We start from the raw sequence: 15,327 nt of genomic DNA, 5'->3' as shown, positions 1-15,327 counted from the left end.
GGAGGAAGACTTCCGAGTATTCATCAATTACGAGAAGGGATTAAACAAACTTTTATGTCTATTCTGGTTGAAGATCAGATCAATAATGGGAATGTTATCTATTTATTGTTATCACGTCTGTTACTTCTCCATTACAAATACTTTGCATGCTGATGCACAATCAAGTACAACCCATTATTATACATTGGAATTTAAACAAGCAAAGCAATTGAGTGATCAAATTGTACTGTACATTAACAACTTTTCTGAGAAATATTTTTTCTAATCATGGATGTTCATGCCCTTTAAGCAAAGTAAATGTTCAAAAACTGCTCTTATCAGGACTGAATAAGACAAATGTGTGCACCTCATGAGTAACTATTAATCTCTTCATTGCAATATTGCCCTACTGAATTAGTATGTGCCAAGATCCTGTTTATCTTTGCAACAATAACTTGCCTGGTAAAATTGATTAATCATAAATTAGGAGTAAACATTATACATGCTTTCAGCTACTTGAAAGACACTGACAAAACATTTGTCCACCATGCTTCAAGAAAAGGGAAGTATAATTTATTGCTGAATGAGAGAATCAGATAGTTTCAATTTTGGTTTCTAAAAATCTTAATAAATAGAAATACATTTTTTTGATTTGTACCATCAATAAACAAAAATTTATCAATGCCACACCAGCAGCTTAAACCAATGAAAATGCGTGAGCAGGCATGGTCTCCATAGCCCCAGCAGAGCATTGCACTGCTCGCATTAGAGAGATCCAACTGGTGATGGTTTAAGTCGAGAGCTTGATACTGGAAAAGCACAGCAGGTCAGGCAGCATCGGAAGAGCAGGAGAATCGACATTTCTGGCAGAAGCTCTTCAGCAGGTATTAGGCCTGAAACATCGATTCTCCTGCTCCTTCATTGCTGCCTGACCTGCTGTGCTTTTCCAGCACCATACTCTCAACTCTGATCTCCAGCATCTGCAGTCCTCACTTTCTCCCTGGTGATGGTTTAACCTGAGGGTCACCACACGTCAGGCAAAGGGTGATGTTGAGAAGGTGGGGCTTTCATGGTGATGTCTTAAATATTATTTAATATTAAAGTTTAATGTTATTCAACTTTCAAAAATTGATACAGATGGCAATTCATATTCAGTTAACATGATAATATCATAATTTGTAGTTTGTTTAAAAACATGACGTTTCAGAATTTTAACTTTTAGTCTCTCAGTAATCCACTTTTGATAAAGGAAATCTGCTATCAAAAGGAACTAAGGGTTGTTGCATTTTTGTATAAATTTACTGTCATATCATATTAGTACATGTTAATTCATTGTGATTAAAAACACTGGGAGTAAATGTCTCTATTGTGTCTGCTGCCAATCATAAAGTCTATTGGCGCAACATTGGATTACAATCTTGCAAAAATAAATCAAGTATGCATTTATATATATTTCATTATATTTGCTCTACACTATTAATAATAAAACAATCAAACGGTATCCAGATTTTTTTTTAAACAAAGCAATAATTTAAAGTGGAGGCCCAAAGAAATCAACATCGAGTGTTTGCAACTAATGCTGTTGCCACACAGCAACCTGCCATGTTGGAATTACTTATCAAAAAGCCTTTGAATATGCTGAATGCTCCATGTGAATTAGTTTCTCAGTTTCACAATAAACTTTAAGAATCTTGAGTCACTAATCAGTCCCTGCACCAGTCATCTATCCTGCATGATGCTCCATCACTGCAACCGGACTTGTTGTAGGTGGAAAACTTATGATATTAATTGATCATATGGATTACAAATCCAATCTGAAATCCCTTGATAAGACTGATCGTTTTATGACATGAAACTGTGTCTCTAAGCGAAAACAGGTTAAGTATTTTAGTTGTTGTCTAATGCCTTTAACTAACTGTCTTGATTGACAATGTGTGCTTAGTATGTTGTCTTTTGGAAAATTGCCAATGATATGAGCAGTAGTGATGGCATTGAAAGGCACCAGGAAAACACATTGGTATTTGGCATCACAACTCCATATAATAGCATCTATCTGTAGTAAATATGCTGTAGAGGATTTTAAAATTGATTACTTGGATTCTATTTATATTGGATTAGTAAATTGCCAGGTATTTTGTGTAGAATAAAAATGAACAGCTACATAACCAGCAGCTAAATCTCACAGTAGGCAGTGCAAATTATCTCACTATTCCTGGGCACAGATTGCCTACTTGGCAAGATATGGCATAGATTCTGAATGTCAGTTTCAGTGTTGCAGTATCACAAACCAATTGCTACAGAAATTATTTATAGCATAATAGTTAGCATTTTATTTACATGAAAATATGGGCATGCTAATCCAGACTGTGGGCTCAATGGTTCCTGCAGCTAATTATGTTAATATGAATGTATGATGACTTATTATTACTTGTACTCTCCAATGAACAACACAGTAAAATACAGTGAAAACTTCAACTGTCGCCACAATCTGGCACCATTCGAATACCTCAAGAATAAAAAGACAAAGCTGAAAGAAAGTTCATCTTTGTTCCTCCATGAGTCCTGAACCCTGAGCTGGCTGATTGATGACACCCATACCATCATTTGCACCAGACTCATCAACGTCCGAGTCGTCACTCTTCAGGTGCCATCTCTTCATAGCTGGGCCCACCCTGTCGGTCAGGTCCCATTCTGGACCCACACTCTTCCCGCAAAGATAAGCCCCCCCCACTCTGCTGCTACTATTACCACACTGAGAAACCAGGAGACCCGAACTATGGGACGAGCTGCCACTGCCATGCTGATAACCAGGAATCCTTGCTCCGAGCATACTGCAACCAGAAGTCCATGGATCTGCTGCCGCCTTGCTGTTGCTGAGAGTCCCTGCTTTGTGCCCACCACCAGGAGTCCTTTGCTCTGCTAAAGCCACAACCTTGCCACCACCTCAAGTCCCACTCTAAGCATACCACACCACTGCCACTTCAATCACCACGTCACCAATGCTTGGAGCCCCCACTCCAGGTTCACAACCAAGAGTCCCTGGCTTTTCTGCCAGGCTAGGCCACCGCTTTGCCACCTGTTCCCCTCCATGATGTTACTCTTACGCTGCTGACAGGAAGACAATGAAGAAAAAGATGACAAAAAAAGAGTTAGGGAGGAAGCAGCCATCTGGAACAGATGGGTCCAGGAGCCCAAACAGTGCCTACTTTGCCAATGCTGCCATCTTCAATATGACAGTGCTTCAAAGTGGCATTGATGAATGTTTTAAAGGCACTAAGGTTGGGATAATTCTAACACTGCTGCTGGATTAGGTGACAGTTCTCAGAAATTGTTTTCATTTCAACAAGTAATGTTTCATTTGTACTTCTCACTAAAATCCAAAGTTGTCTCTTGTTATAAGCCCTGTGGGGTCAAATGAACCATAATAACCAAAGCTATGAACTAAGAGTTAAACAACATTTCATTTCTTTCAACTTTCACATGAATTAGAATCAATGCAAATTAGTCATGAATTAGCTGGTAATTTCTCATCTGTTACAAAAAACAAATTACACTTGGAATAGAAAATATAGCAGAGTATCCAAGGAGAAAGACTATCCACTCCACCTATGACCTCAGCTTCACCACACTGTTCTTTTAAGTAGAATTGTAGTCTCTCTCCTGAACAATCCTCTGCAGATATCAGCTTCTGGGTTCCCTTAATGCATGCAATCTTACTTAAGTGGCATTCTTCCTTCTGGGACTTGGTCAACTCTTAGCCCTTTCTTCAATTGGTCTCTGTATTCTTATGTGCATGCCAAATGATGTCCATACTCCCATGTTCTTCTTATGACACTGCTTCCAGTGCAAGCATCCAACCTTTTCAAAACAATTACAAATTCTCCAGTCATTTTAAAGTAATTACAACTTCTCCTGTATCAAGGGATGTCACAGTGTTCAATGTGTCGACCGAATAATTATAACGTTTACTGCCAGTAAGTTGGAGAAATGCAAGACTTATGGCAAACTGTCCATTTTACACAGCAAATGGAATCTACACCCCAGACAAGAGCCAAGTTGGGTCTTATGGCAAACAGACAGTCTTACAACAGTTTGCAGTCTGTTTCTTTAAAAAGTATTACCTAGGCCAAAACAATAATAACACCCACCAACACAATCAAGGTGATCTGATCTTTCAGAAACAAAATCTTACATGTGGTAAACTGTGTGCGCATGTGGGGTCACCATGCAAGTTCCACCTACTTCTTGACCTTGACCCTCTCCTGAGGTGTGATGACCCTCTGATTAAACTCATCACCAGTCATCTCTCTTTCATGAGAGCAGCCCTATTGTCCTCTGGACTTTGCTACTAGCGCTGACTGTGTATCGAAAATGCCAGTCATTTACAGCAGAATGGTTTCCAGATGTGATTAGCTAATGCCACTGTTAATCATGTCTATTTTGGCTGGGAATAGGGTTGTCACAATATCAAGCAAACAAAACCCATTGCATGAAGCACGAAGTCAAATATAAATGTAGATATAGTTTAATATTGTTGTCTCCCCCCTAATCAGTGAGAACAAATTGTTGTGGATCATTTGGAATCAAGTAGCCATTTTCAAAATTTAAATAACTCATCAATTGATAATTCATAGAAAAATTGATGCATATTCCTTGAAATACAATGGTTCTATTTCAAAAATCTGTCTGTTAAGTAGTGAATGCACACACGAATATCTGCAATAGTTTGGAAACTGAAAGATTTAGTCATGAATGGCATGAATTCAGTTAATATTCACAACTTCCAAATTATACTTAAAAACCAACCTTAAAACTGGAGGCTTCCATGGTGGTCCAGCTGTTTTTATTTATGACTTCTGAGTTTTACTCTTTGCTATGGTTTGGATGGTTTTTTCAGCTCAACTCTCACTTTTTGATCCATAATCTGTCAGATTTTGCTTTCTCTGTCTATTTTAAGCTTGCACTCTTTTCATGCGCGTGTAACAGAATAAACCAAAATTAATAGAAAACAAAAGTGCCTATTTTCAGATAGATTTGATATCTGATAGCGTCAATATCTTTTATTGCTCTGTTTTTGAAAACCAATTTGGCTTTAAATAAAAATATTGAGTTTATACTAAGATGCTTACAATTAATTGATGAGGAACATGGTGGTGTTTAAAGAAAATGATTTAGAGCCTTAGCAGTTTAAAATAATGTTGGAAATCTGTAATGAATGGAGATAAATTGAAAAATAAATGAAAACTTGAAGAACTGCAGATGCTGTAGAACAGGAACAAAAATTAAAAGCCTGGAAAAGCTCAGCAGGTCTGGCAGCATCTGTGGGGAGATATGAGAGTTAACGTTTTGGGTCGAGTGACTGTTCCTCAGAATTTTCTGAGAAATGAGTTGAGTGGATTTTCGAAGATGAGATAGGTCTTCCTCACAAAAAAATCCAATTTACAGCTAGTTGGAGTTTTTAAGCATAAAACAAGAACACTGAAAGGAAACATCCATAAGATCAGCCTAATACTTTTATTTCTTGCAGCCTCTTTGACATAGAAAAATGTACCAATGAGCTCAACAAGTGCGCATTTGGACAAAGAAATTAGTTTTGAGGAGGGTCTGAAAGGAAGAGAGTGCTGGACATGATGAAAAATTGAGGCAATGAATTCTAGTATATGAGGTCCAAGTAAGGGGAAAAGAAAGTGGAGATATGCCAAAAGAACACGGAAATATTACGATGCAGGAGGCCATATAGCCCAGCGTGCCCATACAGTTCTATGATCTAGTGTTAATTTCCTGGCTTTTCTCCAAATCACTTGTACACCATGTCTGTCTAAATAATTATCCAAAGCTCTCTTGAATGCTTCAATGGAACTGCCTGCACACAGTCCCAGGCAGTGTGTCCCATACCTTAACTATTCACGGTGTGAAAAAGTTATTCCAGTATCACCCTAGCTTCATTCACACATCAGCTTAAATCTCTGCCATCATGTTCTTGTTTTTTTCTTTTAAAGTAGAAGCAGCTTCTCTTGATTTATACTGTCCTGCCCACTCACCTCCTCTCAGACTTCTCTCCAAGGAGAACTGCTTCATCTTCTTCAAACTATTCTCAGAAGATTATCATTTCCTGGAAGCATTCTTGTAAATCACTTCAGCACTTTTTCCAATGCATTCACAATTGTTAAGACATCAGCTACAGTATTGTGTACATGTGTCATACAAGTCTACAAACACTGTATGCTTTTCCATCCATTAACTGCCCTCTCCACCTACCCTGTCACCTTCAATTATCTCTGCAAATATACACTCTGATCCCCTGCTCCTGCACCACTTATAGAATTTCACATCTCAATTTTTAAAAAGTTCTTCCAAAGATGCATCATCGCACATTTTTCTTCATTGAACCACTTATCTGCCCACTTCACCAACTTGTCAATATCCTTTCGGAGTTCCACTGAATCTTCCTCACAGTTGACAATACATCCAAGTTTTGTCTCATCTGAAAATTAATAATACATATCAGGAACAGTGATGATCCAAATACCAAACTCTGGGGAACTCAATTACAAGCCTTCCACCAGCCTGAAAAATACTCATTAGCCATTACTCTGGGTTTCTATGATTTAGCCAATTTTGTATCCATTTTGCCACTGTTCCTTTTATACCATGTTTTCCCTGGCCAGTTTGTTGTGTAGTACTGTGTCAAACACCTTCTGGAATGTATCAGCAGCATTACCCCCTATTTGACACTTTATTATCTCTTCAAAGAAATAATAGATATTGACACTGGAGCAGTTTCTAAAATAAAGTGATAGACATTATGAGACAATAAGACTACGGGTGAATTTCAATACCTGGGTTAAACTTTAAGTCACTGAAAACCAATAGGTGTTGTTGGATAAGATATAGGCAGCAGAGATTTGGATGAGCTGGAACATATGTAATGTGGAGAATGAAAGGCCAGCCAGGAGAACATTGAAGTTGTCAAATTGAAAATTGAAAGTTACCAAAGCATTCACAAGAGCAATGGGATTAATGTTATTGTTATGCAAACAGGTGGTATTGTTTTGAAGAAATTATAGGGTCAGATACTTGCAAAAGGCAGTAGAATGGCCTCGAGCTATGGAGTTTGTGTTAGAGTATGAATACAATGATTTGTTCCTTAAGTGGTTTGCCATAGGAAACGGGAGACTTGGACCTGCATCATCAGCATTTTTGTGGAAGCTGACTCCTTACAGATGATGTCAATTAAGAGAAACCTTGTTTGTGAAGAAAAGGAGAAGGACAAAAGCAAATCCTTAAAACTTGAGGTAATAGTAGCCCCAGAAGCGGTTGGTAGAAACGTTACAGTGATGATTGAATAGGCAAGGTGTTAAGTAGCTGCGGGCTTCCACATCAAGCTGGACAAGAGAGAAACCTTGGTAGGAAATAGAACATTGAAACACACATTCTGAATTAGTGGACCTCATTGAAACACACAGACCAATCAGCATCTGGAAAGCAAAAAGACAAGTTAATCTATTCAATGGAACCCTTCGTTGGAGTATCTGTGACTGAATAACCAGGCCCGGTGTGTTAAACAAAGTTGTTCCGTAACCAATCGCAAGGCAGGCAAACAAGACTAAGATCATAAAGTAGCTCGGTGACAAAATACGGGCTTTAAAGAAGCAACGCGTTCGTTTTTGCAGTCAAGACTAACTAACTAACTTAACATTGTTTCACCTCCCCCGCAGTTCTACCTGTCTATTTTGTATGTTAACATGGATCTTTCATCGTCTCCTGATGCATGCTTTTAACTGTTGGTTCACAAGTGAAATAGAAGCAATGACATGTTAACACCAATCAGGCGTTTGAGGTAAAATTTAGAACCGCAACTATCGCTCATAAATGACAGGGGAAGAGGCTTAGTTTTAATATTTGAATGGATTTCGCAATCTCAAGTCGCAGCTCTGCAACGACTCTTCAGTTCTTTGATGTAAAGCCACTGAACTGCCCGCATTTGAGCCGGTGGGGATCAGGGGACGAGTTTGTGATGGCTTGGACGCGGCTATTCTCTCTCTCTCTCTCCAAGAGGCAGGAAAATTAGTGTGTGTGTGTTTGGAGGAGGGTGGGAGTGAGAGAGAAGGATGGACAGCTGAGAGAGACGGAGCTGGCAGGAGAGTGAGGCAATAAGGAGAGTGGGAGTGAGGATGTGAGAACAAGTGGGGATTGGTGGAGGAGAGGGTTTCGGATTGGGAGTAGGAGGAGAGGGTGACATGGGGTTAAAGTGAGGGGACACAGGGGAAGACAGAGGGATAGGGAGGAGATTGCCGAAGTCCTTGAGGAACATACTGCCCCCTCCCCATGTACCTGGACACGCAGTAAGGAGTATGAAGCTCACCTGAACTCCAAACAGGAGAAGTCTCCAAAACTCTTCCACTACTGGCCCCACCCCGTCCCATCATATCCAGGAAGTGAGGTAACAGTGCGGCTCCCACCCCCTCATTTCCGCTCGGCCGGGTAACCCCGGAAGCTGAGAGCGCCAGGCACCCACCAAGATGGCCGCGAAATCCGACGGTGTCGGGGTTACCGGTTTCGCCCAGCTGCACAACCTGGACGAATCGGTGACCGAGGGGGGTGACGAGCAGCAGCTGGACGGGGGGCCGGAAGCCAGCAGCTCATTCCACATCTGTCACTGCTGTAACACCTCATCGTGTTACTGGGGCTGCCGGAGCGCCTGCCTGAGGAGATCGCTGTGTAACCTGAAAGGGGGGGACCATCCCGTCTTGGACTGTCTCTGGATCGTTATCGCGCTGCTCGTCTTCTTCTCGGACGTAGGCACAGACCTCTGGCTGGCGGCCGACTATTACCTGAAGCAGGACTACTGGTGGTTCGGCTTGACGCTCTTCTTCGTGCTGGTGCCGTCCGTCCTGGTGCAGATCCTCAGCTTCAGGTGGTTCATGCAGGATTACGCCGGCGGGGGACTCGGGGGTGTGGAGGGACTGAGCAGCAGGCGATCCGGCGTCACCGGCTACAACCGCTGCTGCAGGACCTCGGTGTGGATCTGGCAGTCGGTCATTCACATCCTGCAGCTGGGACAAGTGTGGAGGTATTTGTGTGCGTGTGCGCGGGGGTGGGTGAGGGGTATTTAAAACAAAGCATCAAATGTGTACTTCTGGCGGGGGAGATGTCCTCAGATCTCATCGTCTAAATTGATGGAGGAGGGTCATGTCTCCCGAGTGAATGGGGAAAAAGGTAATGCAAGATTGCTTTGGAACATTGGTTGGACGTTCGTGTGCTGCAGCTGGAACAAGTACATCGGTACTGTGAAAGATGAGTGATGGATTTTTTTTTACTCTCATTGGAGATTTAGTCTGAAAAGTCACTGCAATTTCTTATCCGTCAAAAACGGTATTTGAGTTTAGAGTTACCGGTTCTCACCACAGGTACTGAACGTTCTGCAGTTAGCATAAAAATGGCGCAGCGGTGAGAATGAATCATAGAACATGAACGGTGGTTCTCATTCTGGCTTTTGGAATATTATGTGATGACTTCCACTTTAAAAAAATGCTCATTGATCCATGTGAGCTTAATCGAGTTTACCGTAAATGCGTATTAATAATAAATTCTGGTAGTGAGATGAGAATAAAGGTAATAAGAGTGCGTAATATTGCAACGGTCTCGGATTTGCCTTTGGAGAATGAAGCGATATTTTAAATATGACCGTTGCATATAACCATTTGAAAGGTGGCCATTGTGATTTAATAAAAAAAAGTATATTTGAGGAGGATTTTAATGGATTGAGCAAATGATTTCTCAATTATCACTGTTCATGTATTAACTTTAATAATTGCAGTAAGTTATTAGCATTAGTCATTAACAGCATACTGTTGGGACAAGAATAACAAACGAAAAAAGACGCAGTTTACTTGCTATTAATTTATTGAAGCGGAATGTACGATGCAGGCATTTGCAGCAGAGTTAGGTGGGGACATTACACACACAAGTTGGGGGATAAAAGGGAAATGTGTGAAACTGCATTCTGACTGATCTTTGGAAATACGTGGGTGGCACACCCATTGAGAATAAACTGAAGAGCACTGCCGTTGTTTTCTTGGAATATTTCACCATTTATGTGGAGAGAATGTGTGGGAAGAAAAAAATGACAAAATGTATTGAAACTGTTTCTTTGCAATAATCGAAGTGGAGGAGTGAGGTGATATCCACTTGTCATGTTACATTTGTATACAGTAGTGAGTGAAGGGGATTTTGGATAAATGCATGAGATTGTCAGACCCCTCACTTTTCTTTACCCAACTAAATTGCATTGAGTAGCAGTGCCCAGTGTAGAAATTGGTTACATGAGAATCATCCACAAGTGCAGTATCTGGATGGGCAGCTTAAACATCCTAATAAGGATTAAATTGAATATTATGGACTGACAATGTTATTTTTGCTGCAAAAAAGTAGTTTAGTTTTATGCAAATGTTACACATTTCATGTGTTATTTTGAAGTGAAGCTGCCTTTGATAAACATTCCTGTAGCTATGACTATTTGAGTGGAATTCATGACAATCATTGCTGTATATGGGCTATCAAAAGATTTTGAGAATACTGTATTTTCTACTTGACCACAGCATGTCAATGATGCTATTTGTAGCATGAATTTTGAGAAAGTGTTATCCTGTTTCTCCATCAGGAAATCTAAATATATGAACTCACCTTATTGCCATTCTTTTTTTTCCAAGTAAGTCACAGGTTCTTCTAGCCTGTGCAGATGGAAGTGGGTTATAGCATGGCTAAGTAAACAAACCATGGCACAAGAAAAGCTTGAGTGGGGAGATTAAATAGCATTGTAGTTGTTACTAGGGGCAGTATTGTCTAAGGGTATAGAGTTCTCTGGAGCCATGATGGAGAGTCCAGAGACTCTTGACTGCTTGATGGTGAGGTTTGGGACATCTGTTTGGAGACTAACTTTAGAATGGGAAGAGGAGGGTGCAATGGTCACGATCCGTGTAGGTAACAGAAAATAACCTGAGTTTGGAGGGTGTGGGGGGGCATGTGGAGTGTCTCTGCTGAAATCTTCAGAAGTAACTCCTCAAATGGCTATGTTATATCAGACACATCTACTTTTCTGCATGTAAGTTTGCTTGCTGAGCTGGAAGGTTCAGTTTCAGATGTTTCGTCACCATACTAGGTGACATCATCAGTGAGCTATCTTTCATAATCAGATCAAAGTTTTGATGCCATGTCGGTATGATTATTGAATTTGCATTCCACTCTTAGTGGTACTGCAGTCATCCTGTGCGGTAAGTGCAAACTACTGGGAAAATACTATGTTCTGTCCTTGGCCCTTTAAATATCCTGCTTCTAATATATATTGTGAATATCAACATTTTTGTTCATACTACATGACTGACGTGCTGATAGGGAGTAAGAAATGGTAATTTGTGTAATCACTTTCTTTATTGCTGCTTTGCATGTATGAATGTAACTTAACAGATCTAAACTGTTTTGATGGTTTTTATTTAAGAGTGCAATATTTGGCATTATCTTTTAAAACTTGTTTGAAAATATCATGCCATTTTTAAGTTAATGGTCTGCAGTTTCACATTTTGTATTACCATTTCTGGTGGACAATGATCCATAGCAAGGGCATTTGAAGTAAGTGGCTTGGTCTCACAGTCAATGAACTAGAGGCAGAGCTGCAGACACACAGACAAGTGAGACAGGTAATGAGCGAGAAGTTAGAAATGGAGGACTCACATTTCTTGCAATTGTGTAATGAAGTCGAGGTTTTTGCAGCTTATCTGAATGTAACTGGGGGCTGCTGGACTGCTGAGTCAAATATGCTACATGATGTTGCTCAAATCAGGACAGCAAATTGGAATATGGTGGTAAAGTAAAATCATAATGCTTCAGGTCCTGGAGATCAGAAATGCAAACAGTTTTGGGAAATTCAATAGATCTGGCAACATTTACCAGATCACCTGAATTTCCTTAGTGTTTGGATTTCAGGAATAAAGTGATATTAGGGGGATAGGCTGGCTCCAGAAAACAGAGTTCAGAAGACTCTGTTGCCTGCTTTGTGGCAGGATTTGCAATATACGGCTGGAGAGGCACTTGTATTTGTAAGGGGAAAATCCAATCATTGCTAGCCACATGGTACCAACAATGTGGATAGGTATAGGAAAATGGTTCTGCTTGATGAGTATGGGGGCTGAGGAGCTCAGGAGAAAGGTCATGATCTATGGTTTGCTAATTATGGCAATGGGTAATCAAAAATGTGTTATGATTCATGGGCTACTGGGAGTGTGGGAACTGGATCATTGGGATAGTCTTCACCTGAACCATGCTGGGCGCAAGCAAGGGATCAACGAGGAAAGATGAGATAAAAATAGAAGCCAAGGTAACAATAATGGAAATGATAATCAGAATGTGGCTGTAATGGACAGAAGAAATCTCAGCAGATATAGGTTGCAAAATTAGTAATAAGATAGAAAAAAAGGCTGTGTTTCTGAATGCCTGTAGTTTGGTAACAAAGTGGATAATTCGACAGTCCAAATGGATCTGATGCTCATTGTAGAGGTGTGGTTACCAGGATCTGGTTATTCAAGAATATGTTCAGCAGGACAGCAAATTAGGAAAATGTTGCAAAGTAGTTTTATTAGTGACAGAGACATGATTTTAGTCCTAAAGATCAAGATGTAGAATCATTTTTGTTAGACACAGTTAAGTTTGGAAGTCACTTGGGTGTAATTCATTGTCCCCTGAATAATACCTACACTGCATACAAGAAGAAATATTTGGGAGCTTGTGAGAAGGGTATGTTGATAGTCATGGATAATTTTAGTGTAATGGTTGGATGAGTCAGATTGTCAAATGTAATCTGGTACGTGAGTTCATGATGCTTCACAAAACTGTTCTGAAAACAATATGTTCTAGAGCTAAACAGGGAACACACCAACTTGTGCAACAAGACATCAATTAATTAATATAGGGGCAGTCGGGAGGATATGAAGACAGCTGGTTGAAATTAACCTGAAAATTAGATAGTTGGATAGTTCAAAGATGCAATTGGAGTTTTTTGATATATGTTATACTACTCTGGTGAAGTGTGAAAAACTGCGAAGAATGACTAAAAATACGTGAGGAAAAATGCAGAGAATGAGAGAAAGCTAGCGAGAATTATGAAAGCATTCAAAGTTCCTAAAGGTATTTAATAAGAAAAGAACAAGTAACACGAAGCCTCGTTTGGGAAATTACTAATGGAAAATAAGGAAATGGTGAATGAATCCAACACCTATTTTTCATTAATGGATGTAAATAACAACTGAAATGATTCTGAATCAAAGGGTCCGAGGGAAGCAGAACCCAGGAAAAGGTATGAAGAAGATTAAAAGGTGACAATTCCCAGGAAGATGACTTTATCCCAGAATTTTTAAAACAAAAATGGTTGCTGAGAAAGGAGGCATATGTAATAAATTTCAAATGTTACCAAGGTTCCTGAAATGTCCAATCGTACTTGAGAGGAGGGAGACAGAAAAACAGGTATCCCAGAACGAGATTCTCAAAAATTAGTGCTTTGGTGCAGCAGATGATTAGAAATGCAAATTTAATGTTGCAGGTTAATTTGATCTGTGATTAAAAACTCACTTCTGTGGTGACAAAAGGCATACATTGTCATTCAAAAATAAAGTGTAATTTTGTCCTTCTGTCTTTTGTCTGTAGGCTGGCTCATGATCGCAGATATTAATTAGGAGACAGTTAAGATTGAGAGGAGGTGTTTCCCTTGAAGTGGAAAATGTCGGTTGTATCATCCTGAATTGTTGGGACCTTTTAATATCTATTTCAGCTTATTTGCTGAAGGCTACTTTATGATGTCTATCTCACCTACTTTTTAACTTGGTAAAATTGTGAACCATGTCATTGTCACTTCATTCCATTGCTGCCTTCCTAACATCCACCTTGCAGAAGCATAACTGCTCCAGCCCTAATCCATATCTCTGTTATCCTTATATTAGCATGTTGCACTCATATTGTGTATTTTTTGCCTACATTGCCTACATTGACTCCTGATCAGGACATTGTATTGGTTTCAGCTTTATCAGAAAAGATAATACTTGCTCAGTACTGCATCAAATAAACAGACATGGTAGTGAGGCCTGAACAAACCTTTAGCATTGATGCTACTAACTGAGCCAGACTGTCACTTCAGAATGAGGTGGATAATTATTACACCTACAGAAGAGTTCTCGATGCTGCTTTGTGTCATTTGTTTGCACTCGCATCCCTCCTTTTTTTTTGTAGATAGTGTTCTCTTTAGTTTGTTTTGTATTTCTCAAAGGTCAGTCTTTTTTGATAATGGTGTGACATTGGTAGTTTTCCTGTCCTCTGGGAATTTTCCAGAATCTGAAGGATTCTTGGAAGATTACTGCTAGTGCATTCATTATTTTTGTAGCTACCTCCTGAAATATTCTATGATGCATCCCTTCAGGTACAGGGGGCCTTTTATTTTCCCTTTTTCTCTGGTGATGGTTATTGTATTTACTTCCAGTCTTCCTTTATTTTCCTTGGTTTTGTAGTGATTTTGTGCATTTTTCAGTGAAGGCTGGAGCAAAGTATTTGTCCAATCCCTCTTCTATTACTGGCACCCTATTATTATTTCCCTGGCCTTGTTCTCTTGGGGATCTATATTAACTTAGGCTTCTCTCTCCCTTTTTATGTATTGAAAGAAGCTCTGTCTGTGCACTTTGATATTACTTACAAGTTTATCCTCAAAGTTTATCTTCTCTCACTTTATTTTTTGATGTCTTTTGTTGGTTTTTAAAACTTTCTCAATTCTTCTGCTTACCGCTAGTCTTTGCCACAAAAGTTTACTTTCTATTTCAATATGATGCTGCTTTTTAACTTCCCTAGTTAACTGTTTTTGACTTATCCTCTTCCTAGAAATCATCTTTCTCACTGGGATATATCTATGTAAGCATGAACTGAATTCTTAACTATCTATTATTGTTCCTCAACAGTAATAGTTATCTGCTAAACTCCTGTCCCACTCTGCTATAGCCATCTCTGATCTCATTGCTTTTTAATTATCCTTATTTAAGCTTAACCTTTGCAAGCCTACATTTCCTCTCTCTCAAACATGCAATGATTGTTGGATTATCATTATTTTCCACAAAAATTTCAGCATGTAGCATGAGTGCCATGATTTTTGCCGAAGATGAGAGGTAGTTTCTTCTTTGGGATATTATGGTACATGACTGAGTGGAAGATTGGATTTTTCTTGACAGGGAAGTTTATGGACAGCTGTGTTGCAATAAGCATGTCCATCATGAGTCAATGAACAAATACAATCACTGTAACATATTGTGAACTCCTGTG

General features: G+C 39.6%; 1 protein-coding gene across 7 annotated transcripts in view; it reads left to right on the top strand.

Annotated features, from left to right (window-relative positions):
- Positions 1 to 8,473: 8,473 nt before the first annotated feature.
- The window catches only part of LOC140463425 (XK-related protein 6-like), a 77,104-nt gene continuing 70,250 nt past the window's right edge, over positions 8,474 to 15,327 (top strand). For all 7 annotated transcript variants that reach the window (XR_011954678.1, XR_011954679.1, XM_072557337.1 and 4 more), the window contains exon 1: positions 8,474 to 9,052. Coding sequence is in view for 5 of the 7 variants with exons in the window: in XM_072557337.1 (XP_072413438.1) it covers positions 8,502 to 9,052 (551 nt within the window). In the remaining 2 variants the exon portion in view is untranslated. The remainder of the gene's footprint in view (positions 9,053 to 15,327) is intronic.

The sequence above is a fragment of the Chiloscyllium punctatum genome, chromosome 3 (assembly GCF_047496795.1).
Source record: "Chiloscyllium punctatum isolate Juve2018m chromosome 3, sChiPun1.3, whole genome shotgun sequence".
In the NCBI taxonomy this organism is placed as follows: Eukaryota; Metazoa; Chordata; class Chondrichthyes; order Orectolobiformes; family Hemiscylliidae; genus Chiloscyllium; species Chiloscyllium punctatum.
Note: the sequence above shows the minus strand (reverse complement) of the source record. Positions and strands in the feature narration are given on the sequence as shown.